This window comes from Ostrinia furnacalis, unplaced genomic scaffold (genome assembly GCF_004193835.3).
Source record: "Ostrinia furnacalis isolate ACB-3 unplaced genomic scaffold, ASM419383v2 OfSCF3022, whole genome shotgun sequence".
NCBI lineage: Eukaryota > Metazoa > Arthropoda > Insecta > Lepidoptera > Crambidae > Ostrinia > Ostrinia furnacalis.
The window spans coordinates 1,183,871-1,209,308 of NW_021133261.1; the positions used below are offsets into that span (position 1 = coordinate 1,183,871).

At 37.8% G+C, this 25,438-nt stretch overlaps 4 protein-coding genes across 7 annotated transcripts in view; 3 read left to right on the forward strand and 1 right to left on the reverse strand.

Moving 5' to 3' along the window:
* Positions 1-1,002: 1,002 nt before the first annotated feature.
* Positions 1,003-13,476, reverse strand: LOC114357059 (protein phosphatase methylesterase 1). 2 transcript variants are annotated; one of them, XM_028310502.1, is made up of 10 exons: positions 13,246-13,476; positions 12,903-13,107; positions 12,227-12,336; positions 11,421-11,578; positions 9,566-9,656; positions 8,448-8,513; positions 6,616-6,822; positions 4,637-4,797; positions 1,994-2,058; positions 1,003-1,245 (listed from the first exon to the last, which is right to left on the reverse strand). In XM_028310502.1, the coding sequence occupies exons 1-10, from the start codon at positions 13,311-13,313 to the stop codon at positions 1,147-1,149; spliced, it is 1,230 nt and encodes a 409-aa protein (XP_028166303.1). In that variant the 5' UTR covers positions 13,314-13,476; the 3' UTR covers positions 1,003-1,146. The 2 variants fall into 2 exon arrangements, with proteins under 2 accessions (XP_028166303.1, XP_028166302.1); XM_028310501.1 differs by lacking the exon at positions 6,616-6,822 and adding an exon at positions 7,521-7,727.
* Positions 13,477-13,772: 296 nt separating this feature from the next.
* LOC114357078 (zinc finger protein 501) lies at positions 13,773-19,061 on the forward strand. The gene is made up of 9 exons (XM_028310530.1): positions 13,773-14,074; positions 14,156-14,459; positions 14,534-14,650; positions 14,780-14,833; positions 15,031-15,190; positions 15,742-15,866; positions 16,617-16,736; positions 17,281-17,422; positions 18,001-19,061. The coding sequence occupies exons 1-9, from the start codon at positions 13,946-13,948 to the stop codon at positions 18,374-18,376; spliced, it is 1,527 nt and encodes a 508-aa protein (XP_028166331.1). The 5' UTR covers positions 13,773-13,945; the 3' UTR covers positions 18,377-19,061.
* An 801-nt stretch (positions 19,062-19,862) lies between these two features.
* l(3)73Ah (polycomb group ring finger 3-like lethal (3) 73Ah) lies at positions 19,863-22,948 on the forward strand. Its single transcript, XM_028310523.1, has 5 exons — positions 19,863-20,096; positions 20,376-20,528; positions 20,870-21,012; positions 21,149-21,292; positions 21,523-22,948. Exons 1-5 carry the CDS (start codon positions 19,985-19,987, stop codon positions 21,646-21,648), a joined length of 678 nt encoding a protein of 225 aa, XP_028166324.1. The 5' UTR covers positions 19,863-19,984; the 3' UTR covers positions 21,649-22,948.
* Positions 22,949-24,711: 1,763 nt separating this feature from the next.
* LOC114357048 (coiled-coil domain-containing protein R3HCC1L) overlaps positions 24,712-25,438 on the forward strand; it is a 44,501-nt gene continuing 43,774 nt past the window's right edge. For all 3 annotated transcript variants that reach the window (XM_028310481.1, XM_028310483.1, XM_028310482.1), the window contains exon 1: positions 24,712-24,913. The gene's annotated coding sequence lies outside the window, so the exon portion shown is untranslated. The remainder of the gene's footprint in view (positions 24,914-25,438) is intronic.

Consider the following 25,438-nt stretch of genomic DNA (forward strand, 5'->3'; position numbering starts at 1 on the left):
TCGCATTTTTTCATTATTTTATTATCAATGTCCATATTTGAAGCATAGGTCGTAGTTGTGACACTGGTTTACAAGTTTTTGGCAGAATATCTATCCATGAAAGATACATTCGATATATTCCGTTACAAACTCATGATATTATCAAGATAATCTGAAATTAATATAATCTACAATAAGTACTTAAAAGAGAAATAACATGTTGTAATTATGAGCTAGGTTTTTGTTCAAAATTTAGTCGAATTGATTGTCTCGAAGTGGTGAAACTATATTATAAATTTTAACAAAATATATTTACTTTAAGAAAACACATTTAAAATTATCTTCCACAACAATCACAACCGTATTTAAGGCGTAACTATTTTTAATCGCAACTCGTTTAAATTGAAAACAACATTAATAAGGCAAAATATATCAGATTATCTTGATAATATCCGAAGTAACATGTATAAACGCCACGAGGCTATAGAATGCGGGTAAAAGTGGATTTATATGACTGTATGCAACATGAAAGTTTATAAAGTAGTGACAACTTGACCGCCAATAAAAAAATCATATTTATTCATCTTACATCGTCATCAGTTCAGCCATAGGACGTCCACTGCTGAACATAGGTTCCCAATGATTTCCATAATGACCGGTTAGTAGCATAAAGTTAATCCACGACTTCATTCACGTAAAATTTGAAAAAATCTTCTTCTTTTATTATGGCAACGTCTTGGTATTGAGAACCATGATTTCGCCACACAGAGCTCAAATTTTCAGCGCGCCATTGAGTGCTGACGAACTGCCAAATAGTTGCAAAAAACGATTCTGTTACGTTACGTCGCATCACGTATCTCTTTATATCACACAGTGTTGCTTTTCAAAATCATATATTTTGCGAAAATGGGTTTACATCAGAAGGTGTTACAATTTTTCAAGTAGGTATCTCCATCTTCCACCTTTAGGCATGCAAAATTATTAATATTGCTGCTAGTGACATCTCGCTCGCACAATTGCTCTTTTCCGCTAGGTATTTAACCATGGTCTGTAGTTTACAATTACTGGTTAATATTGTGAGTAAAGTTCCCAATTACTTATAAACTTTTTAGGTTATTTGTAACTGATAGATAGCCTCGTGACTGCGTACCGTTTTTCTGTAGTTATTTAGCATCCAGGAGCAGCGACCAGGTTCATATTCTCTCCGGACTCGGTTGCCGAAGTCAGCCGGTGTCGTAGAGCGAACGCTGCCACCACACGCGCCACCTGACATACAAATGTCAATAATTACATTATTTATTGTCATCAGTGAGTCTAGAACAGTGGTTCCCAAACTTATTTAGTCTACTGCCCACTTTGAGAATAAATTATTTTTTAGCGCCCCCCATTTTTGTAGTCAAGAGTCGAGCTCAGTCGATGTCTAAGAGTCCTCCTAGTAGATGACGCCTCACAAGCCTCTACACAACTTCCTGATTTTTTTTCTGGGTCTCTTACCGCCCCCCTTTAAGCCTGCAGCGCCCACAAGGGGGCGTTATCGCCCACTTTGGGAAAGACTGGTCTAGAAAATTGGTTCCCAAAGTGGGGGGCGCGCTGTACTTAAGTATAAAAAAACCTGCAACCGCTGAGAGAATGCATTCCGGACTGCTCGATACGACCAATAAATAATCTTGATTGTTGAAGGGATTTTTTGTATGGTCGAAAGGGGGCGCGTCTCAAATAAGTCTAGCTAGACTAGACTTATTTGAGACTGTGCACTTTGCACATTATAATCGGGAACCAATCAAAAAGTGGTCGAAAGGCCTTTTTTTGTATGGAGTTTTGACGGATTCGATTTTTGATTCGAACAAAAAGTGCAACTTGTCTAGGGCCCCCCTAGAGGTCATTTAGTTTCCACTTCAAGAGCACTGCCCTCAGTAATTATAACCAGAGGCAAACGGATTTGAGTTAAATTTACACGCTGGTCAAATAGATTTGGTTCACATATTGATCCTTATTTGTATAGTAAAAAACTTACCTCTTCCGGAGTATCCTCGTGCACCGCGTGTCCGCAGCGCGTTAGCACTTGCATTTGGAATTTACCTGCACAAAAGTACAAAATTAATTAGTGTAAACTCCATTAACGACATTCAAGGGGCTGAGCATTCTTCGACGTTATAGAGAGAGAGTGAATGTTAAATGGAGAGACACAGTAGAGCGAATAGAAAACAAGGTAAACAGTTGATGTAACTCGCTTGTTGTCCTTTCGCTCGCCCGCTGTCCTCTCGCCCCGCTTATTGTCCCCTCACCCGCTGTCCCCTCTCTATCTGTCCCCTCGCCCACTGTCTCCTCTCTATCTGTCCCCTCACCCGCTATCCCCTCTCTACCTGTCCCCTTGTCCCCTGTCCCTCACCCGCTGTCCCCTCTCTATCTGTCCCCTCTCTAACTGTCCCCTACTCACCCTGCATCTGTCCGACGGTGAGCTCGCGGTCCAGCCCGTCGATGGAAGCCAGCAGTAGAAGGCGCGGCGCGGGCGCCGACAGGAAGAGAGCCGAGAGCCCGCGGAACCAGACGCCCAGTATATGGCTCAAAATCACCAAGGTGCAGAATTGGCTTTGCTAGCAATTTAATGTCTTAAATCTTGACTTATTTGAGAAAATAATAGTAATAAATTACTTCAACTAACTTGTTTTGTGTGTACATCAAACAATATAACTAATTAATAAAGCAAATTTTAAATAAAATCAATATACATGCATGGATAATCATTTCGGGAACGCGTCCTAATGTACAATCTTCAGCAACAAGTCCAAAATTTTACATAAAAATTTAAGGTAATTTACACATGTCATTACTTAATACACCGTATTTTTTATACAAAATTTAGTTTTAGAAAGGATACTAACNCAAATCATTGCACTAAATTCCCTACTATACATTCTGTGACCAAAATCATTGCAGAAATTTTCAATTTGTGGTAAAGGACATTGTCAGAAACCGCCTAAAAAACCGCCAAAAAACATTAACCCATCATAATTATTTTCTATTTTTTTTAATACATTAAGCACACTTTCGTTCTAATGGACACTTAAGCATTGAAAAATTAAATAAATAAGTCTTTTAACGTTTATTCTATAATACTATTACAACTTCCGGACGTTTTGGTGCGTGGCATGGTCTAAAACCTATCAAGTTCCATAATTTTTGCCGATAAAATCTGTACGAGGCATTACCGTACTTTATTGCTGGGAGTCCATGTATAGTGATGTTCCTGCGGCCATCATAGACAATAAAATATCGATTTTGAAAATAAAATAAATCGATTAAACTGCTTTGAAGACTAGATTTGCGTTAAAAGCTAAAAAGATATTGACACTATTACAAGAAGCTATCTAAAGTGTCCAACTGGTCGAAGGTCGTAAATAAAATAAAAATAATTAGGACCATAAACTGATATTCATGGTATCATAACTGTAAAAGTGTCAGAATCCGATGTTGAATCCAATGCCAGTTGAAGTGTGAGAAACATATTAATAATTTATTAATAGTAAGAGTAGTTTTTCTTGACTGTGAACAATATGGCAATATAAATAAATAACTTAGTTATTTAAATCGTTGTTTATAATTTAAATATTTCTTTATTTCTACCTAATTATATCAATATACAGAACATTTTTGTCATTCCGGGAACGGTTGATCATTTTCGGGAACGTTACAATATTTCAATAAAATACGCATAAATGGAGGTATTTCAATATTATGTATATATTTATTACATTACAGAACTTTTGTTCTGTACATATTACGTTAATTCGATTAAAAGAGTTTTAAATATTATGAAATTTCTTAAATTGTATGCGGAATAATAGCAACTTCTTTATTTTTTTGACGTATTTTGCTTGTAGAAAATTTTAAATGTATTGATTTCATTATTGCTTATTCAAAATAGATACATAATAATACCCATGTTTTAAACAAGGCTCAAATTATGCGCTTTGTTTGGTTTTTCTGGGTTTTATGAAACTTAGGAAAACGTTCCCGAATTGATGGTTTTCTGCAAGATATTTACTACTAAGCAATATTACTAAAAAAATAAAGAATTCTGTGCGCTGCCCTGTCAAGGTTTAAAAATATACAAATTAAGCAACAGTATAAACTCATAGTCATCATTATAGCTTGCAATTTTTTTTGTCATAAAACCGATTTTGAAATTCGCAATCTTGGTGATTTTGAGCCATATATAGCTCGCTCGTTAATGTAGCTCGCCTGTCAATGTAGCTCGCCCTCTAATGTAACTCGCTCGCCAATGTAGCTCAGCTCGCTCGCCAATGTATCTCGCCCGCTAATGTACTTGTGGCCCCTCGCCATCTGTCCCCTCGCCCGCTGTCCCCTCTCTATCTGTACCCTCACCCGCTGTCCCCTGTCTATCTGTCCCTCACCCTGCATCTGCCCGACGGTGAGCTCACGGTCCAGCCCGTCAATGGAAGCCAGCAGTAGAAGGCGCGGCGCGGGCGCCGACAGGAAGAGAGCCGAGAGCCCGCGGAACCAGACGCCCAGTATATTTAGCTCGCTCGCTATTGAACCTCGCCTGCTGTCCCCTCCCTGGCTGTCCCCTCTCAAGTTGTACCCTCGCCCGCTGTCCCCTCTCTATCTGTCCCCTCTCTATCTGTGCCCTGCTCACCCTGCATCTGTCCGACGGTGAGCTCGCGGTCCAGCCCGTCGATGGAAGCCAACAACAGAAGGCGCGGCGCGGGCGCCGACAGGAACAGAGCCGAGAGCCCGCGGAACCAGCCCGCCCAGTGGCGCTCGGTGCCGGACAGGTCGATGCGCCATTTGTAGCGTCTAGAGAACCGAATTAATTTGTATTTTTTTTCGTTATGAATAGAATAGAATACCTTTATTCAGCATTAACATTTATGTGCATACATATACAGAGGTTAAATTACTGAGCCATGCTCAAAAGGCGCCCGCTCAGCGAAAATCGTGACATGACACAAGTCGTCAAGTCACGAAGCTGGTTTTCAGCGGGTACCAACATGGGGGTTACTATTCTACGCCAGTTATGCGCCCTTTTGACAGTGACGGTTCATCAATAAAATTCGTGTCGGTTCGTAACACTTCCTGGCAAAAAGGCGCGCAACAGAGGGCGCTGCAGTTAAAATAAAATATCAATTTTTTAACATAAATACAAAATAAAATATAAAAAAGGTAGACATAAAATATGACATTTACAAAATATTAATAAAAATAAACTCCACAATTATGACATTTCGAGTTAACAGGTAAGTTCGTTCGTTTCAGCCAAATGACGTCCACGGCTGGACAAAGGCCTCCCCCAAGGTTTTCCATAATGAGCGGTCCTGCGATGCCCGCATCCAGGCTCTTCCCGTGACCTTTACCAGATCGTCGGTCCACCTAGTAGGAAAGTTCTCGAGTGGCGACCACGGGCTGGAAGACGTAGCGGGGCAGGCCTCCTACTAGGTGAACAGGTAAGTAGCAAAACTAAACTAAACTATACTCGACGCAAAAACTCGTGGCAGATGATAAGACGATAGACACATAAGCCTGTATTCACAAACATTACTGTCTCATAGTGCGCGTGGGCGCACAGGGTGATATACGAACCAATCACAGAGCTCTATTCAACGCTGTGCGTTCGATTTGCTGCTTCACTCAAGCAAGCATCGTTTGGGAATACAAAAGTAACTCTGTCTGTTTGTCTGTCTATCTTGCTTTCACGCCTTTAGGCGTCATCAAAATCGGTTCAGTGATTTATCACTGAACCGATTTTGATGACATTTGGCATAGAGATAGTTTGAGTGCCAGGAAAGGACATAGGATAGTTTTATCCCCATTTTTGAAACTGGGACGCGCGCGATAATTTTTTTGTGACAGACAAAAATTCCACGCGGGCGAAGCCGCGGGCGGAAAGCTAGTGAATAATAAATCGATAATAAGAGAAATCTGGCATTTTGCGAGGGTAAAAATAAAGATATTCTTTTTTTCTTTTGTAAACAGTAATGTAATGTAACAACAGCATTGTTGTGTTCCGGCAGTTAAGAGGTAAGATAGCCAGTTCCTCCGTGGTTGAGGATTCCGTTCCGGGTGAAGCTCGCTTCCACCTTCGGCCTGATCGTCACTTACCTGATGGTAAGTGACGATCAGGCCGAAGGAATGTAGGAAGGTGGAGTGTATCTCACCTGATGGTGAGATACAGGCCAAGAGCTTCCTCGTTGTGGATATATTTTTTTTATGCTAGATGTTGGGAGACCGTATGAATGAGACACGGGTTGTAGTTAGTCTCTGATATTAATCTGTTTATTAACGCGGACTACACGTATATTTATACGATATAGATTATAGATAAATGACGTCACAGCATCAGCACTATACGTGATAAATGTGCTGACACTGTGAACGTGATCAAGATAAGATATGAAGAGATTTAGTATTGTGCATACCGGCACACTAGACAAGGCAGGTATTTGACCGCAATCGCACCTGGTGTTAAGTGAGATGCAGTCTAGGGTGGTACATATCTGCCCTCTAAGTGCTTATTCACTTCTCGCCTTGAAAACGCCCGGATTATAGTGTTCAGGAAATACAGCAGCAGGCAGCCAATTCCAGTCCCTAGCTGTTCGCATTATAAATTACGCTCACTTGAGGTCCTCGCTAGGCTTCACAAACACGGGCTCGTCATGCTTGACCCTCGCGGGCTCGGGCTCCGGCTCGAGGTCGTCGGGCGACTCGGGCGGCTCGTCCTCCTCGGCGATGGAGTCTGCTCGCGCGAGCGGAACGCCGTCCGCCTCCGAGTCGTCCAGCGACATGTCTTCGAGCTCCCGCGTGGATAGGAGGCCCGTTTCCACGCTGTGCGTTCGATTTGCTGCTTCACTCAAGCAAGCATCGTTTGGGAATACAAAAGTAACTCTGTCTGTTTGTCTGTCTGTCTTGCTTTCACGCCTAAATCACTGAACCGATTTTGATGACATTTGGCATAGAGATAGTTTGAGTCCCAGGAAAGGACATAGTTTTATCCCCATTTTTGAAACTGGGACGCGCGCGATAATTTTTTTGTGACAGACAAAAATTCCACGCGGGCGAAGCCGCGGGCGGAATGCTAGTGAATAATAAATCGATAATAAGAGAAATCTGGTATTTTGCGAGAGTAAAAATAAAGATATTCTTTTTTCTTTTGTAAACAGTAATGTAATGTAACAGCATTGTTGTGTTCCGGCAGTTAGAGGTAAGATAGCCAGTTCCTCCGTGGTTGAGGATTCCGGGTGAAGCTCGCTTCCACCTTCGGCCTGATCGTCACTTACCATCAGGTGAGATACAGGCCAAGAGCTTCGTCGTTGTGGATATTTTTTTTTTATACTAGACAAGGCAGGTATTTGACCGCAATCGCACCTGGTGTTAAGTGAGATGCAGTCTAGGATGGTACATATCTGCCCTGTAAGTGCCTATTCACTCTCGCTTTGAAAACGCCCGGATTATAGTGTACAGGAAATACAGCAGCAGGCAGCGAATTCCAGTCCCTAGCTGTTCGCATTATAAATTACGCTTACTTGAGGTCCTCGCTCGGCTTCACAAACACGGGCTCGTCATGCTTGACCCTCGCGGGCTCGGGCTGCGGCTCGAGGTCGTCGGGCGACTCGGGCGGCTCGTCCTCCTCGGCGATGGAGTCTGCTCGCGCGAGCGGAGCGCCGTCCGCCTCCGAGTCGTCTACCGACATGTCTTCGAGCTCCCGCGTGGCTAAAAGGCCCGTTTCCACGCTGGGAGTTGTGATAAAAAAACTGTTTAAGCCTAGATAGGCGCGCACCACCAAGCTTTAGTTAGCCGATAGTTGGGCCCAATTCTAATTTGTATGAAGAAGCGACCGATACCAAATCAGTGTAATGTGCGCACTTTCATACATGCCCGACCCAACTATCGGCCAACTAAATGTCGGTAGTCTGCTTATGTGTATATGTACAGCAGGGATCTGCAACCTGTGGCTCTTTAAAAACTGGAAACCTTTCTAAATTGTAAACCTTTCTTGCAAATAAAAAGTTTTCTATTCTATTCTATTCTAAATTGACACTTTTTGCATTGTGTACTAGTGACTCAGTATTTTGCTACTTACTTATTTTCAGCACTGGCCCACTTATTCAAATTCAAATTCAAAATACGTTTATTGTGAACCACAGGTACATAGGTTGTCAAATTATAAATGGATATAGATCGGCTGCGTTCCGCCTTGAAGGCATACAATAGTTAGTACTTAATTCTAGGGTTAAAGTTTATGCTGAAGATTAGGTGCAAACATAAGTAATTATCCAGAATTTTTCAAATAATCAATCAATAAATTGAATTTATTGTCTCGAAGCAGTGGTAGGGTTAAAATAATACTAGGATCTGTAAAAGTCATCTTTCCTTTTCTTCATTCTCCTTTCACTTACTCACATTCCGCTCTCTCATTCACTCAGTGTAACATTTCTACATTGTGTACTCACTTGACAATCTGACTGGGCATTGACACTCTGGCAGACGAAACGTTCCTCACCTGGCCACTTCTGACACTGGAATATAAATAAAAATAAATTAAACTATGTATCACGTAAAATACAAGCTTTTAATAAATAAATATAATTTAAAATTAAATTTGAAAATTAACGAATGAGTGAATGAAGGTATTTTGCGAACAAAAAGAGCAGTGGAGGGGGGTGCGACGAAAGTCAGTTGCTCCGTGGCCGTCGTTGTGGGCGGACGCAAGCACTTTTAAGATTTTCGGTAAATATGTAGTGTGCTAAATTAAATTAGCTTTATTTTTTTGTAGTGAAATACAGCTTTGCCTGGTGGGTCGCGTAGAGTCAAGTAGAGAAAGTATATTTTTTATATTATTATATTGTAATTGTTAAAATAGAGAAACATATGTAAATCATGTAAAAATGTCGCGCTGAGACTCATGTTTCTCTATTTTATGTACGCGAAAGTTTAAAATCTTATACTGTGATGGGGCAGCAAGGTTCTGGAATGGAGGCCGCGTACCGGAAAACGCAGCGTGGAACGTCCACCCACAAGGTGGACCGACGGCTTGATAAAGGTAGCAGGAAGGCGATGGATGCAGGCCGCTACCAACCGTGCGATGTGGAAGTCATTGGGGGAGGCCTATGTTCAGCAGTGGACGTCCTATCCTCCTAAGACCCCCCGTACAACATTTTGCACAAAATAAAATACCTTTGTCAGTCCCAGCTTTGTAATAATGTTGTAGTCGTAACGGCCCACTGTGCAATTTTTTGTACATATTCTTTAAAGATTTCTATTGTTTTTTCAAATCTTTCCGCGACTAGTTTCACTCAAAATGACTTGATTAGTCTATATTGCCAATGGCATCAATGCCGTCAACCAAAAAAAGGTAACAAACTGTAAAAACCAGCTGTGACTAACGAAGAAACATGCCGTTTTGCATGCCGCGGCCTCATGCTAGAAGTCTCTGGGTCTGACAGCAATAAATTAATTTGTGCATAATTTTGTACAGTGGGTTTTGACGACTACCATGTTATTTTAAGTCTGGGTCTTAGGAGGCTATGGTTGAGATGATGATGATGATGATGATGACTGTGCTACTGACCACCACTCGATGGCGTGGCGGATGCTCTTGAAGTGCGTGGGGCGGCCGCGCAGGAAGCTCTGCATGCTCGCCAGCGCCTCCATCGCCGTACCTGCACAGGGGTCATGCTGATTAACATTATATTAAGAGCGTTTACGCTGATTAGCGCAAAAACAGTACTTTTTCAACTCGTTACAATCATTAACCAGTAATATTACAAATATGTTATAGGCATAAATAGTTAGGCAATTTCGTCGTCTAAATAGTTAATTGAGAAAATATTGCGATTAGTTTAGTATTTAAGAATTCTATCAAGATAAGTCCACACAGGTTTTGTAAATTTCCACTTTAGCGTCAGTTTACAAGCTGAAATTTTTATAATAATACTGTGAAAACGATTTAACAAACATTTATATCCTATAGCATAGATCCTTGGGCAAATAGTTATCTGAGAAAATTTTTAGATTTAAGCATTTTACAATAAGAAATCACAAATTAAAAAAACGTGAAATACCCATAAATCAAAGTGATTTTTACACCATTATTTTTCTTTAATTCAACATAAAAATAGCTTAATATAATAAAATAACATCTTCTTTAAAATATTTACTTTGAAAAGATATATAATTCATTGTTATTGTTTTGCTATAAACATTTGGAAACTATTAAAAAACGCCGCGCGCGAATCATTTCCAATGATGCCCCTTGAAACGCCGCGCTTCGCGTAAACGCTCGTAACAACTAGCGGCCGCCCGCGACTTCGTACGCGTGGATCTCGTTTTACCCCCCCTTCATCTATCTTACGCGGTTCAGATTTTTTCATACAACTTTTTTTTCCCGCTAACTCCCGTTCCCGTGGGAATTTTGCAATATCCTGTTGTAACTAAGCTTTAAGTTTACTAAGGTACCTGCATGCCAAATTTCAAGCGACTAACTTAAGCGGTTTAGATTTTTCATACAAAAGGATTTTCCCGCTAATTCCCGTTCCCGTGGGAATTCTTAAGTATCCTATAACCTGCCCAGGAGTATGGAGAATAATTGTACCAATTTTCGTTAAAATCCGTCGAGTAGTTTTTGTTTCTATAAGGAACATACTGACAGACAGACAGAGACAGACAGACAGACAAAAATTTTACTGATTGCATTTTGATCACTAATCACCCCCTGATAGTTATTTTGAAAATATATTTCATGTACAGAATTGACCTCTCTACAGATTTATTATAAGTATAGATAATACTATAACTTACGAGCAAAAGTATGGAATCACCCCTTTGTGTTCCGAGCGGTCTTAAGAACTGAATGACTATGTATTGTATGTATCTATGGTATCAATTTTAACTTTATAAAATCACCTTTAAAATGGTACCATTTTTATTGATCTTCTATTAGTCATTTAGTTCTTATGATCGCTCAGAATAAATAGGGTGATTCCATATTTTTGCACGCGAGTGTAGTTTGAGGCCATGGTCAATTGGTCATGCCAAGGGCAGTAATTGTAGAAATAGTTTGCCCTTAAGTTTCGTTAGCGTTATTATTTCTAATTTTGATTCTAGCATAAGTTTTGGTTACCTCTACCTATACTGTATATTTGTTTAAGAATAAACTTTTGGCAGTGTGTTTCTATTTAAATCACTAGATCTACTCAGATGCTCTCAAAAAATTAAGTTCAAGATTTGAATGAATCATTACCCTCAGATTACAAAGGCCATCTCCCGCTAATCCAGAGTCAAAATAACAATGGAAGGGTTGTAAAGGCCCCTACAATGCTATCCTCATTATTGAAGAGTTATAAAAACCTCTAATAATGCTGTTTATAAATCCTCACCTAGTGGAACGCGAAAGCTTAAAATCAATAGAAATTTTAAATCCTCACCTTCCACGACATCAATAACGACAAGCCCCTGTACATAGTGCTGCAATGAAGGCAGATGCGCCGCGCGCACCGCGATAGCACCTCCCATCGAATGCCCCACCAGGATTAGAGGGGGCATCTCATCACCAAACAGCTTCTGTAGCACTTGCTCTACGTCTCTGTGAACAATAAATCTTCTTATTCTTATTTTAATTTTTGGTCGAGGGGTGCAGGGAGTTTGAAAACTCATAAAACTCATTTATTTTTGCAAATAGGCTTTTAAAAAGCCCTTTTACACGTCCCAATATTAACCCTACCACTGCTTCGGGACAATAAATTGACCCGAGCAATCCGAGCGTCAGTATTGTAGTGTGTAATAATAAGACACATTAATTGCGTTTAATCGCGGTTGGGGGAGGGGACGCGCATTTCACCGACCGGCAAACTTAGCGCGAACGGGTTGTATATGTTATTCTGGGCTATAAACAATAATACTGTAAAGTTTCATTAAAATCCGTTCAGTAGTTTTTGCGTGAAAGAGTAACAAACATCCATCCAGACATCCAAACTTTCGCATTTATAATATTAGTAGGGATTTAGGATGGGAAGAGTAAGATTGGTTCTATTCTAATTTACTAGAACCTGGCCAACAGTAATAATAAATTTATTTACTATTGATAGAATTTACCCAAGTAATAAGAAATTTGAATTTTTGGCTCTGATTTTTATGAATTCAAATACTATGATAGATTAGATTAGATTAGATAGAAAACAGTGTAATAGATTTTTAATTCTTTGTAAGCAATAAATCAGTAAAATAATCATACTTGACTAAAGTCTCTGCGCTCATGTCATCAGGATCCTTTGCTTGCGTCTCCCCGTGCCCTCTGATGTCTATTGATATCACTTGACAGTGTACCATGTATGTGACTTCTTCCTAAAAATAGAGAAATTCATCAATTGGCCATAAATAAACCAAATTATAAATAAATAATAAAGAATTCGTTACCTAACTATTTATTTCTATTCAACATTCTATATTTGTGCCAGTTATTTAACAAAATTAAACGTAGGTCAGTGATATAAGTTTTTTCAGATCAGATTTAGGCAAAAATATTTCTATAATTTAAATTTTTTTTATAATTCAATATTGTTAAAGTCCTGAATTTTTTTCATGGATGTGTGAATTATCTACAGATTTATCATTTAAATTATTATCAATGGCCAATTCATGCTATCAATGTGCACATCAATTAGTATAATCTGTCTATAATACATATCAGAGTATTATGAATCACAAGATAGATATCCTAATTTGTCATATAGCAACAGCAAGCCTAAAGTTTAATGACACATAGTCTCTACTAATTAATAATTCATAACAAATTCTTGTTTTCAAAACATTGCACTGACTACAGCCTATTTTAAACATTTTTATTGCAAAATCAGTCTTATTCAAAGTGCATAAGACACCACAGCACATCTATATTATAATATACTCACTGCAAACAAGGCCCAACTCAAGCCTGAATAGCCACCTCCATGCAAAGTTACTATCCTGGGCCTCAGAGGATGATCTGGTTCTGATGTAAGATACACCCGGAACGTCCCACCCTCTGTCTCGACGTCCTCCGTCCGGTGGAAGAACCTCTTCCACGACTCTGGCTGGTAATTCTTGCAACGACTCATACCAAATGGAGCTAGCTTCCTAAAATTTTCATTTCATTCAATTGTTATGATATTTCAACTTATTAGCTTACTGTACTTATGCGTTAATCAAAGCATTAAAACGTAACGATGCGTTTCATATTAAGTTAATAAATGATACAATCGCGAAAATACTAACTGTTTAAAACTTCTAGGGCATCTTGGAGGCAATTTGCTCTTCATAATACTTTTTTGCAACGCAGACATCTCTGGATCACCTATCTTGCTGGTTATAAGTTTTACTAGTCGTAGTTAAACCTACAAGGTGTTTATTATATATTTATTCGGCAAATTCATTAACATTTACATTCAAACAGTAAAATAAAAGCAAACAAACACACCGACCGACAAAACGTCAATTTGACTTCAGGTGAGGGGCACGGGCACGTCAAAAATGACTGAGTGACGTCACAAGTTGTCACTAGTGATGCTCCCGTTCGTAGTATAAAGATACCGGTTATTTTTATATATTTCGCCCTAGGAAGAAGAGAATTAAAATGAAATCTTTAATTCGATGTAATCGTATTGTATTTGCAAACTCAAATGCAAAAGTTTGTGTGTAGTTATAGTATGAAAATTTAAATAACATGGATAGATGTGGATATTCAATTGTATTTCAATTCAGGTACATCACTATATAAAAACGTCAATTTGTCCAAATGACGTTGGCCGACTGACCGTCATCAATCAAATTGTGTGTCAAAATGGTCAATAAACAAATTGTTGCTGTTGTTTGATCCCTAGGACTACATTTAATTTATTTAATTACCTATGAGGAAGTTCAAATACATAAGAGAAAATCTGTGAAGAAATACTGCTGCTGCGGTCATCACAGCACAATGGACTTCACAAAAATATGTAGAGTGTGCCTTGACCAAACTAAGGAGACATTTGATATTTTCACAAGTTATTATGCAAAAAGAAAAACGTTGTACAGCGAAATGTTGTCTGACTGTACTAAAATTAAGGTAGGTGTAGTCATAAATTTTGTTACTCTTCCAAATTCTAAAAAACCAGTATGTTGTTTACCCATTCTAGTTTATTTTTAGCCCAGCCTAGACGACGGTCTGCCTCGGTTAATTTGTAAAGATTGCTGTAGGCAACTGAAACGCGCCTACGCCTTCAACCTCCAATGTGAAAACAGTGATGAGCAATTAAGAAAATATTTGAAAACTCCATGTAAATCTGAAGAAAAATATGATCCGAACCAGTTAAAAGATGAGACTAAACATGTAGTAAATGATGGAGTTAAGAGTGAGAGCGGGGATGTATTGGATTTCCCTCCAATTAGAGATGAAGATATTTCTTTTTCGCTAGATGCTGACTATAATCTGAAGGAAAATATCAAAATAGGTGAGTATTTGGTATTGCGTTGCATGTTGCAAGTCATAAGAAATGAGTATTTAATATTCTTTTATCTATTTTAGAAACAGACTTCAAAGATGAAGCGGGTGATGGCTATGATGATGGAAGTACATGGGAAGCTGATGACAATGAGGTACTTCAAGATGCTGCATTTCGTATTAAAGTTAAAAAGAGAAAAGGTATCACTTTCCTGTTCCTTTTTATTTGAAAATATTACAAAACAATAACATTATAACATATTGTTATTTTTTTATCTCAATTACCATTTAATGGCAATATCAATAAATTCCTGTAAATCTACTTTACAGAGCCTAGCAATGATGATGAAAAACCAAAGAAGAAAAGGGGACGTAAAAAAATTGGTAAGTCTTCCAATTTGATAAGAATACATAGTTTAATATGGTTTCTTATTACTCATACTTACTGTAGTTAACTTACATACTTCCAAAATGAAGAGCAATGTTCATCAAGTGAATGTTTCTATGACGCCTTCAGCTTAGCCAGCCTCTTGGAATTTATCAATAGTTAAGTTACTAAAGATTTATTTATCTTTTTCCAGAGAAAGTTGAAGGAGCTGATATCTTGCCAGAGAGCAAACTGCCTCACCAGTGCGACATATGCGGCAAGTTCCTCAGCACTCGTAGCAATCTGAAGGCGCACAAGATATGCCACACCGACCTCAGGCCGTATAAGTGCGGCGACTGCCCGGCTACTTTCAGGTAACTTGTGATGTTTTTGCTTATTAAAAACTTGTTTGCAAAGAAATTATGGTACGAAAATCTAACTATCTATGTTTATATTTTCATTGATTTATTACTTAATCCGTCACTATTATATTGTGAGCTGTTGTGTCTGGTCTTAATGGCCTATTTCCAAATTATTTCAAGTTATTCAACTGGAACTAAGTATCGCACAACAAGTGGTCATTAAGCTTCCACATATATTCCGATATCATTGGCATCAAATATGTATCCACTTATCAGCTTACTATTATTATATTTGAATGAAAGGTGGCGGTTCGCGTTGCGACAGACAAGAGACCGAGATAAGAGACTGAGACAGGAGATCGCGACCGTTACTCGACTAAGGCAGAGACCTGTCTGTCTTTGTCTCGCTTGCGAACTGTCGCTTATACATTGTCTAAAGTCAAGTAACGGTCGCGGTCTCCCGTCTCGGTCTCCTGTCTCTGTCGCGATGCGAACCGCCACCTTTAAATGTAAATCAACATGTCCTGTAAGTCATGCAGCCTAATCGAAGCTATCGTCTGCAGAGGCCACAGCGCCTTGTTCCAGCACCGCAAGCTGCACACGGGCGAGACGCCGTACCACTGCGAGTACTGCCCCAAGCAGTTCCGGCGCCGCACCGGGCTCGTCAACCACATCCGCATGCACACTGGTTCGTTGTTACATGTCAGTTACTGTGGTATCGTCTGCAGTCTTCGTCTAATTTTTCCTTATACTAAAAGAATGCTTAAGACTGCCCCTTGATTTATTAATCTGTACTTTGTAACCTGTTTTGAGACAAAAAAATAAATTCTATTCTATTTTACTTTTTCTAAAACGGACTGCAATTTTTTGAGACGGTATTTTTTAAATAATTGATTTGTAAAATTCCTTAGAATCTACTGCCCGTAATACTTCTGATGCAGTTTCTTATTTTGAAGGATTGCTGAAAGTGACAATCTTGTAGATATTTTTATTTTCTGAGACTATCGGATGATTCGGCGTCTCATTGTATAATAATAAATAAATAAATAATAAATATCTTTGGACAATATCACACAGCGCCATCTAGCCCCAAAGTAAGCAATTAATATGCTTGTGTTATGGGTGCTAGCTTAACGGATATACTACTTATATACTTTTTTTTTTTTTAAATACATACATATTATACATAGTAACACCCAGACCCGTCACAGAAATTAAAATTCATCATTTCAATTTCTGCCCGGCCGGGAATCGAACCCGGGACCTCTCGGCATAGTAGTCCGTTCTGAACCACTACACCAAACGGCCGACGAATAAATAGATCTACCAAATAGTACTGACATGTTATTATTACTGTCAGGGAATGACCCTACGTCCTAAAGAAAATAGTAACGTTTGAAAGCAAATACTTATAGAATACTTTTTGCGATTATTTCAGGCGAAAAGCTATACAGCTGTGATATTTGCTTCAAGACGTTCGTGCAGAGCGCGCAACTGTCGATACACATCAAGCGGCACAAGGGCGACAAGTCCTTCTTGTGCCAGGACTGTGGGAAAGGTAATTATTAATTAATTTTGGACTCTCTTGGCCTTACTTGAAATTATTTAATGTTTTTCTTTTGTACAGGCGACAGCTGCTTATCAAGCTACAAGTTTTTTTTGTTGTAAAGTCGCTCTTATTACAGCTTTAAGATGACATTGTGTTTACGTTGTTGTACTGTCTTCTGTACACCTATGCGTTTATCAGTATCTTCAGCTTGGATTTGGTGCTCTAAAAGTGGTCTAAAAAAAACTGCCTAATAAATTCTTAACTTTTACTGTAACGTACATGAAACCGTTATCCGCCGCGTGGTGTGCTAGAAAGGACTACTATCTCACTGTAGCTATCTAAATTTGTAGTTTTGACGATCCTGCAAACGGACAATTAGCTCAAAACGTCTAATTTTATTTACCTGGATGCGGGCAGCGCAAGTCCGGTCGTTATGAAAATACTTGGGGGAGGCCTTTGTTCAGCAGGGTCATTTGGTGGAAACGAGTCTAATTTTAAAGTGCCCTAAACCCTATGAAGCCTTGATGTTAATAACCATGTCTGCATTATTCAGGATTCCCCATCAAAGCGGATCTCAAAGTGCACCAGCGGATCCACAACGGAGAGAAACCCTACGCGTGCCACCTTTGCACCAAGACCTTCGCCACCTCGGGCAACTTGTCCATACACGTGCGGATACATAACAAGGAAGTTAGGTTGGTAACATACAATATTACTAAAGCCCGGTCTGTGAGCACGTAGAATTTTGTCCAATGACCCCAAGCTACCCATCCTTATCGCTCGCGCGTAATTATATTGCTGTCGCGACTGTGCGACGGGCGCCCGCAGTGAGTGTGCGAGCGCGACAGTGGACAAAATTCTACGTGCTCACAGATCAGACTATACCAAGATTTGTGATTTGACTTAGTTCAAACAGCAACTCTAACCTTAACTACGAACTCCTCCTATGTTCTTCTGATTAATTTCGTTGCGGGTCCAATGACAGTTTAATTTTCCCCCGGTACAAACTTGACCTTCACTGGTTTGGTTTTATTGGCGGTCAAACTGTAGATCCTGGCTACACAGGAGTTGCGGCGGTGGGAACAAGAGTTAGTTACTTTGTTTGTTAGCCCCGTTAGTTCAAACGTAAGCATGGCCTATAATTCAAGCCTTGACTTCTAATATTTTGGCTTGTATGAGCTCTAACACGATTCATTCATACTTTTGATAGAATTTTAATGTAGATAAATTACAGCTTTAAATCCCTCTTAACTATTCTTCTCCATCCTTTCAGATACAACTGCAAAATTTGTCAACGCGGCTTCGTAACATGCAGCGCTTACAACGTCCACCTAAAACGACACAAAGGTCAAAGGGACTACCACTGCGAATGCGGCAAAACATTCTACACGTCTTCAGCCTTAAAACAACATAAAGTAGTCCACACTGGAGAAAAGAAATACCAATGCAAAATATGCGAAAGAAAATTCACGCAAACAAGCCATCTCAGCAGACATTTTAAGAGGGACCACATTAAACCAAACGCCCCTGTGCCGTCTTCGGATTTTTATAAAATAGTCATTCAGGAGGGCAACAAAATCATGAATGTTTTCGACGATGTGACTAGGAAAATTACTGTGAACACCGGCGTGAAGTGCGAAGGATCATAGTGAATGGTAAAAACGTACAAACTATTGTTAAAACTGACTGTTGTGATTGTGCAATTCACCCTTCGAAATAGGGCTGCATAAATAAGCCTGTATTTTTTCAATGAAAAGAAAAAGATGAATGTGAATTCGTCACCATTCAAAATGGCTCTTGTTTCTCTGATTAAATTTTTGGTTGATATTAACCATATTAGATTACTTTATAATTTAATCTTTTGTCACACTGTTGGGCAAGTATTTTACATTACAGACTCCTCCAGTATTTCTAGTATTTGGCGTGGTCGCATAGTCTCGCCACGCTTCTACATTATTGTGTTTTACTTTACAAGTGACTTAAAGAACAATACTCAATGTGCAATACTCACAAAACTGATAAGTATTAGGTTTGTATTACTTATTGTATCAACAAAAAAAATAACAAAAATACTTTAATTTATATTAAATTAATAGGGCAATAAAATTATTCGCATTTTTGGTATTGTAATTAATTTAATATTTTTATTTTAACAAAGGAATAAAAAATGTAAAGCTATCCCGAAATGTTATTTTTAAGTTACCAACAGTGAGACTGCATAATACTGCGTACGCGCACCTTGGTGATTTACCCATATTCTCATTTTAGTTTTCTATTAGGTAAATTACTTTGTATTTATTAAAATTAATTTTTTAATACTTATTATTTATGTTTTTAGTGTATTCTTAAAGTGAAAATAAACTCGCCATATTTTAAAATAATGTTTTTTTATTTGTTACTACAACCACTACAACGCATTTATCTAACGTTGTTGTTGTTGCTGTCGCGCTCGCGTGAGTGTGCGAGCGCGACAGCAATATAATCACGCGCGAGCGATAAGGATGGGTAACTTGGGGTCATTGGACAAAATTCTACGTCCTCACCACGGTAATACTAATTACCGTGTCCTCACAGACCGGGCATCGAAAATAACACAACCTCGGAGATGACATAGTAAATATCATAGAGGAATTTTGAATGTTATCCCCGTAGAAATAAGAATTCAACTAATTTTTAAAGTTAGCTTGGTTTATTTAATTACGACTGATTGAAAATATCATTTTCCGTTCCCATATAAATTCGTTTATAATTAGATTATTGATAAAGAAGTCATTCTGATATTTTAGAATCATTAATTTTTAAAGGAAATTCAGATTAATTAATTAATTGAATAACAGATACTCAAATCGATCGAACAATTGAATGATCTAATTTAAACCGGTAAAACCGAAAAGTTATGTAAATTATGTCCCATCCCTATGCTACAAGCGTTTAGTTTCTTCAAATCGAACATGTACCTAGGTAATTAAACAAATTTACGTTTTATATTAAAAAAGAATTAACAACTTTTCAAGCAAATGTTATAGCGAAAAAATTTTTGTTTGCAAATATTCAAGTTTAAGATTTTATTAAGAGAAAATTAAGACAGAAATTAAAATTTTATGATTGATTGAAGCACAGACAGAAAAACGAAACGAAACGCGACTCAAGTGTTGAGTTGACTGATTGTGGTATTCGCGTTTATGTTCTGATTTTTTTGTTTTCACTTAGTTTTAAGTTCGTTTACCTAATGTTTTTGCTAGAACTGTAGTTTTAGGATGACAATGGAAAGGAGGATAAAGTTGAAAACCCTCAACAGTCACATAACTTGCAAGATATGTCGAGGATACTTCATTGACGCCACCACCGTCACAGAATGCCTACATACGTGTTAGTATTTACGATTGTTTATCTTTATTTGTATTATAATCATTGTTTACATTCGACTTTACACTTTTTGCAGCCGTAAATAGCCTAGAGAAAGTCAACAATATCACTGTTTTAAAAGTTGAATGAAACTACAATTTTTATCCCAATATCATACTATAATTCAACAATACTGTATCATCATGAGTTAGGATAAACTCAATTCTGGTTATAGCCAAGAGCAATAACAATGAAAATCATTCCATAAGAATACAAATCAATAATAACCTTAAAATGTTACAGTCTGCAAAAGCTGCCTTGTGAAACACCTAGAAGAGAACAACACATGCCCAACATGTAACATAGTGATCCACCAGTCCCACCCGCTCCAATACATTAGCTTCGACAGGACTATGCAGGACATCGTCTACAAACTAGTGCCCGACTTACAGGATAGTATGTATTACTGTGTTTTGTATTACATTGCTTTAGCTTTTACATTTTTATATGTGATTTTGACATTTACTTGAGAATTAAAAGTCAACATGATAAAAGGAATGTCCAAATAAAACTTATCTACAAATTGAACCTCATTTACAGAATATTAAACTAGTAACTATTGGTTGTTATTCCAGTTTAATAGCTCTCCTGTAAAGTTGCCAATCATTGTTTATGCAGTGTACCAATCAACTATTTGTTTGTGCTAAGATAACACTTCAAATGTTTTGAAAGTGGATTTTTTTTTATGCATCACAAGGCAGGTATTTGACCACATTTCATTGGAATTAAACTTTCAGATGAGTTAAAACGGGAGCGTGATTTCTACCGAGCCCGAAACTTGCCCTGTCCCAAAGATGCTGCTCTAGCAAATGATAAACCGGGCGCTGGAGACGAGCCAGAACAGCCAGACAACACGGACTGTCACAGGAAAGATGAACAGGTCAGAACAACTATCTTTTATGTGAATACTAGCTTGGCTGATATGAATGTTTTATTTATTTACAATACATAATGTGGCAGTAAAACTACAACTATGGCATTATTTTAGTTCTAAAATCAACACTATTTGTTTCCAGGTTAATGTCTGCCTCGAATGCATATCAACGTCCCTCCGAACACTGAAGAGGAGCTTCATCCGCTGCTCTGCGCAGGCCACAATCACTCACCTCAAGAAGTTTGTAGCTAAGAAAGTTTTAAATGGGATTGAGAAATATAGAGAAGTAAGTTTTCTATTTTCAGTTTACAACTTTTTTACTTAACTTTATTTATGAAGTTCTTAACCCGATGATCATTAGAGGCACTTGTATTGATATAGGATTAATAGGATAGAATGTAGGACTTTAGTATCTTATAGGCGGTGAATTTCTATCATTCCAACTTCGTCGTAAAGCAATGCAATTAGTATTTAGTGTAAATATTATGTATTTAAAAGTAATATTACTATTTCCAGATTGACATCCTCTGCAACGACGAGCTCCTAGGTAAGGACCACACGTTGAAATTTGTGTACGTCACGCGGTGGCGCTTCCGCGATCCTCCGCTACGGTTGCAGTACCGGCCCAAGATAGACTTATAAATGCTTAGTGAGCCTATTCTTTAACTCATTCTCATAAATTAATCGAAACTTTCACAAAAAGCATGTCATTACCGTTTTTCGTCTAACCGATGATCCAAATATTATCGTTATTTATCGTACATTTACCATGCAAGTACTAGTAAACTAATTAAAATCAATGTTAGCGCAGTCACAAACTGCAACTGCTATTCTTTGCTGTGATCCGATTGCTGCACAAACAAACATTCTTAATTTGATTGCAACGGGACTAAGTTAAGTATTGTGAAAGGCAATATAATATTATGGGAATGGAGTTTTAGAATAAACAACAAAATAAAGGCTGCTGTCAAGGCTGGAGTAGATCTAAAACTTCAATTTTACTTTGAGTTGTGTAATTTTAACCGTTACAAGCCAATGGTATTGTTTTAGTTTAACGATAACTCAGGGTTTTAGGTGTACAAATAATTTCCTAGGTGTCTAATTAATTTACATTATATTTTTATTTACGTAAATGAAATAAAATTCTTCATTTATTTCGTGCCGTTTACTTAGATATTTTAGATCTGCTACGGAAAATTATCAGCCATTTTTAATGTGAATAAAATATGTATATCTATCATTATTTAAAACTCATATGAACATTGTAACATTATACTTTAAGATTTGTAACAGAAATTAACGAATTTATTGCTAAACATTTTTGTATAAAAAATTGAAAGTTGTGATATAGAGGTTCACATACTGTTAGTATACTGCATAATAACTTACTAATTTAAACGTGGTGGCGATAATGATAGGCTAAGAAACACGTAACATTATGTAATAAGCATAATAGCTATTGTTTACAAAAATGATGTTGACGATGGCTGAGTATGATGAGGAACATTATCTTATGTAGTCTTGATTGTGAATCCAGTTTTTGACGATATAAATTAACAAGTTTTCAACAGATTGCTGACACAATGTGATCATACGCAATCGATTACAAATTATTTTGTCTTTAAAAAACTGGGTCTTGTGTATATAGGAACGCGAAACGATCTGCACTCATGAGGAATTCGATTATGAATCTATCTTATGATTGTTTTCACTGTAATACTAACGGCACATTAAGACAGACAATGAACCTAAGCAGTTGTAACATGCAATTCTATACCATGTTATTATAAAAATATTATTAAATGTACAGTCAGCGTCAAATAGTTCGTGACACACAAAGTAGCCAATAAGTTCGCAACACGTTTAAGTTGCATTTGGAATAAGGTTGTATTAAACACTTTTTAGTCTCTTGGGTTGTCACAAATTATTTGTCTCCGACTATACAACTGAAATAACGCAAAAGTTGAGACTGCAATAGTCAGGTTTTGTGTTAATTCAACTAAAGCCCGGTCTGTGAGCACGTAGAATTTTGTCCAATGACCCCAAGCTACCCATCCTTATCCCTCGCGCGTAATTATATTGCTGTCGCGACTGTGCGACGGGCGCCCGCAGTGAGTGTGCGAGCGCTACAGCAACATAATTACGCGCTACCGATAAGGATGGGTAGCTTGGGGGAATTGGACAACATTCTACGTGCTCACAGACCGGGCTTTAGTTGAATTAACACAAAACCTGACTATTGCAGTCTCAACTTTTGCGTTATTTCAGTTGTATAGTCGGAGACAAATAATTTGTGACAACCCAAGAGACTAAAAAGTTTTTAATACAATATTCCAAATGCAACATAGACGTGTTGCAAACTTATTGGCTACTTTGTGTGTCACGAACTATTTGACGCTGACTGTACATTTAGTAATATTTTTTTTAGTAACATGGCATAGCATTGCATGTTACAACTGCTTAGGTTCATTGTCTGTCTTGATGTGACGTTAGTACTACCGTGAAAACGAATCATAAGATAGATTCATAATCGAATTCCTCGTGAGTGCAGGATCGTGTCGCGTTCCTTCGGCGATTTGTGGACTTCGTGAAATTTGAGGTCCTCAGTAGATGATCCGTCCACCGTATCAATCTACGAAGTCACAGTCTTTTTCACTGGATTAAGAATAGCATCTTTATAATCAGACGATAGGCATAATATTCTTTTATCAAAAGTATTATTACTTCGCACAACTTGCGCACTTGGCGGGACGTAGATTTTATATTTACTCAAATTTTCTGCTGTTCCAATAAAATCGTATGTTTTAAGGAACTACTCTCCCTTCATAAATATTATTGTATATTTTTGACACAGTAAACATTTATATCAAACGTATCTTAAGGCATTTAATCAATTTGGTTCTGAATGTGACTACATCGAGGATTATGTTTTAGTCTTTTTTTAAGTTAATTTCTGTTCCATTAGACCAATTGACTTAGTTTCGTAATATGTATAATTATACATAGGTATTATTTTGTTTAATTATTTTTAATTTTGTTGATTTCGTTCGTAGAAATGCATTTTTGTTACCGTTTTTATGATGTGGAATTTCAGTAAACACACATTAGTTTATTTATCCAAAGGTGACAAGAGACTCTTAGCACCTAAAGATATAAATGAATTAGCTATCTTGAATTCTTAGTTAATACTTCGTATAGATTATAATTTTAGTTTATATTTTGTTTCTATGTAAGTGAAATTTATTTAAAAGTAGGTAAAGGATCTAAATAAAATTTATTTCTCCATGTGTAAATAGTATTTTATTTTCCTAATAAATTATAGTTTCTCACCTCCTGACACTTTTCTTGAAGGAGATCAATATCCTTTTGATTGCCAGGATTAGATGGATAATTTGATAATGGCGAGAGCATTCAACTACCGCTAGCCGGAAATTCAACTACCGCTAGCCGGAAAGTTACAGGAGATTATTGACTAACTGTAAAACTCTCTAAACAAATGTCCCGCTTTTGGGCGTGCGGATTGAGCGCTTCTTTTTAAATTGTGTGTGTTGAGAAATAGGATTATCATTGATGGCTTTAATTATAATCGATTAACAAAAGCGCAATTGAATTTTTACAATTTACCGGTTCGAGTTGCGAATTCGCATCACTAGCCTTGTGCGTGTGTGTTGCGTTAGCTGTCATTTTTTCGCAAACAAATGTGTGTGAAAAAATGAAAATGGACGGCTGATAGTTTCCCGTTTTGCACGTGAACAGATATTTTTTTATTATTTTACTGCATTAAACAAACCACCGTCAAACTGGGTGCCAAAACGGTTGAGAGATTTCTTAGCTTAGCGGACGATAATTTTGTGGACGATGTTAACGATGACTTAAAATGTTTTTTGTCCGAAGCAAAAGTTGACAGGTATGTAAACAATTTAATTTATATTTATTTGCATGCTTTACTTGTACTTGGGGATGTTAATTAGGTGGTTAATTACATTAGTGGTTCAGGTTTGTGGTGTGGTGTAGTTTGGTGTATTTCTTGGTTAGTATTTTCAAGGTTACTGTGAGTCAACAAGCAGACCGCGTAGGTTGAATCAAATAGAGCGAATCGGGATGACACTGAACGCTAATAAATATTTATGAAGGTGTTAAAAAGTTACATGAGGTGCTGGTGCCCGGCGTTTCCGTAAGCCTGGGCTTAATGTCGGCTGTGCACGAAATAATACCTTTCTAATAGACCACAACTACACTCAAATAGCTATCGATTAAAAACCGCTCATGCATGAACATTCTTTTTAACTATAAATTGGCTGGTTCCAATTATAATGTCAAGGATTTACTTGACTTACTTCCTGCTTGTAATTTTAATTTTTATCCTACTACTGAAGCTCTATATAAATCCCTACTGTATTTAATAAAACAATAAATACCAAGTCTTTAAGAC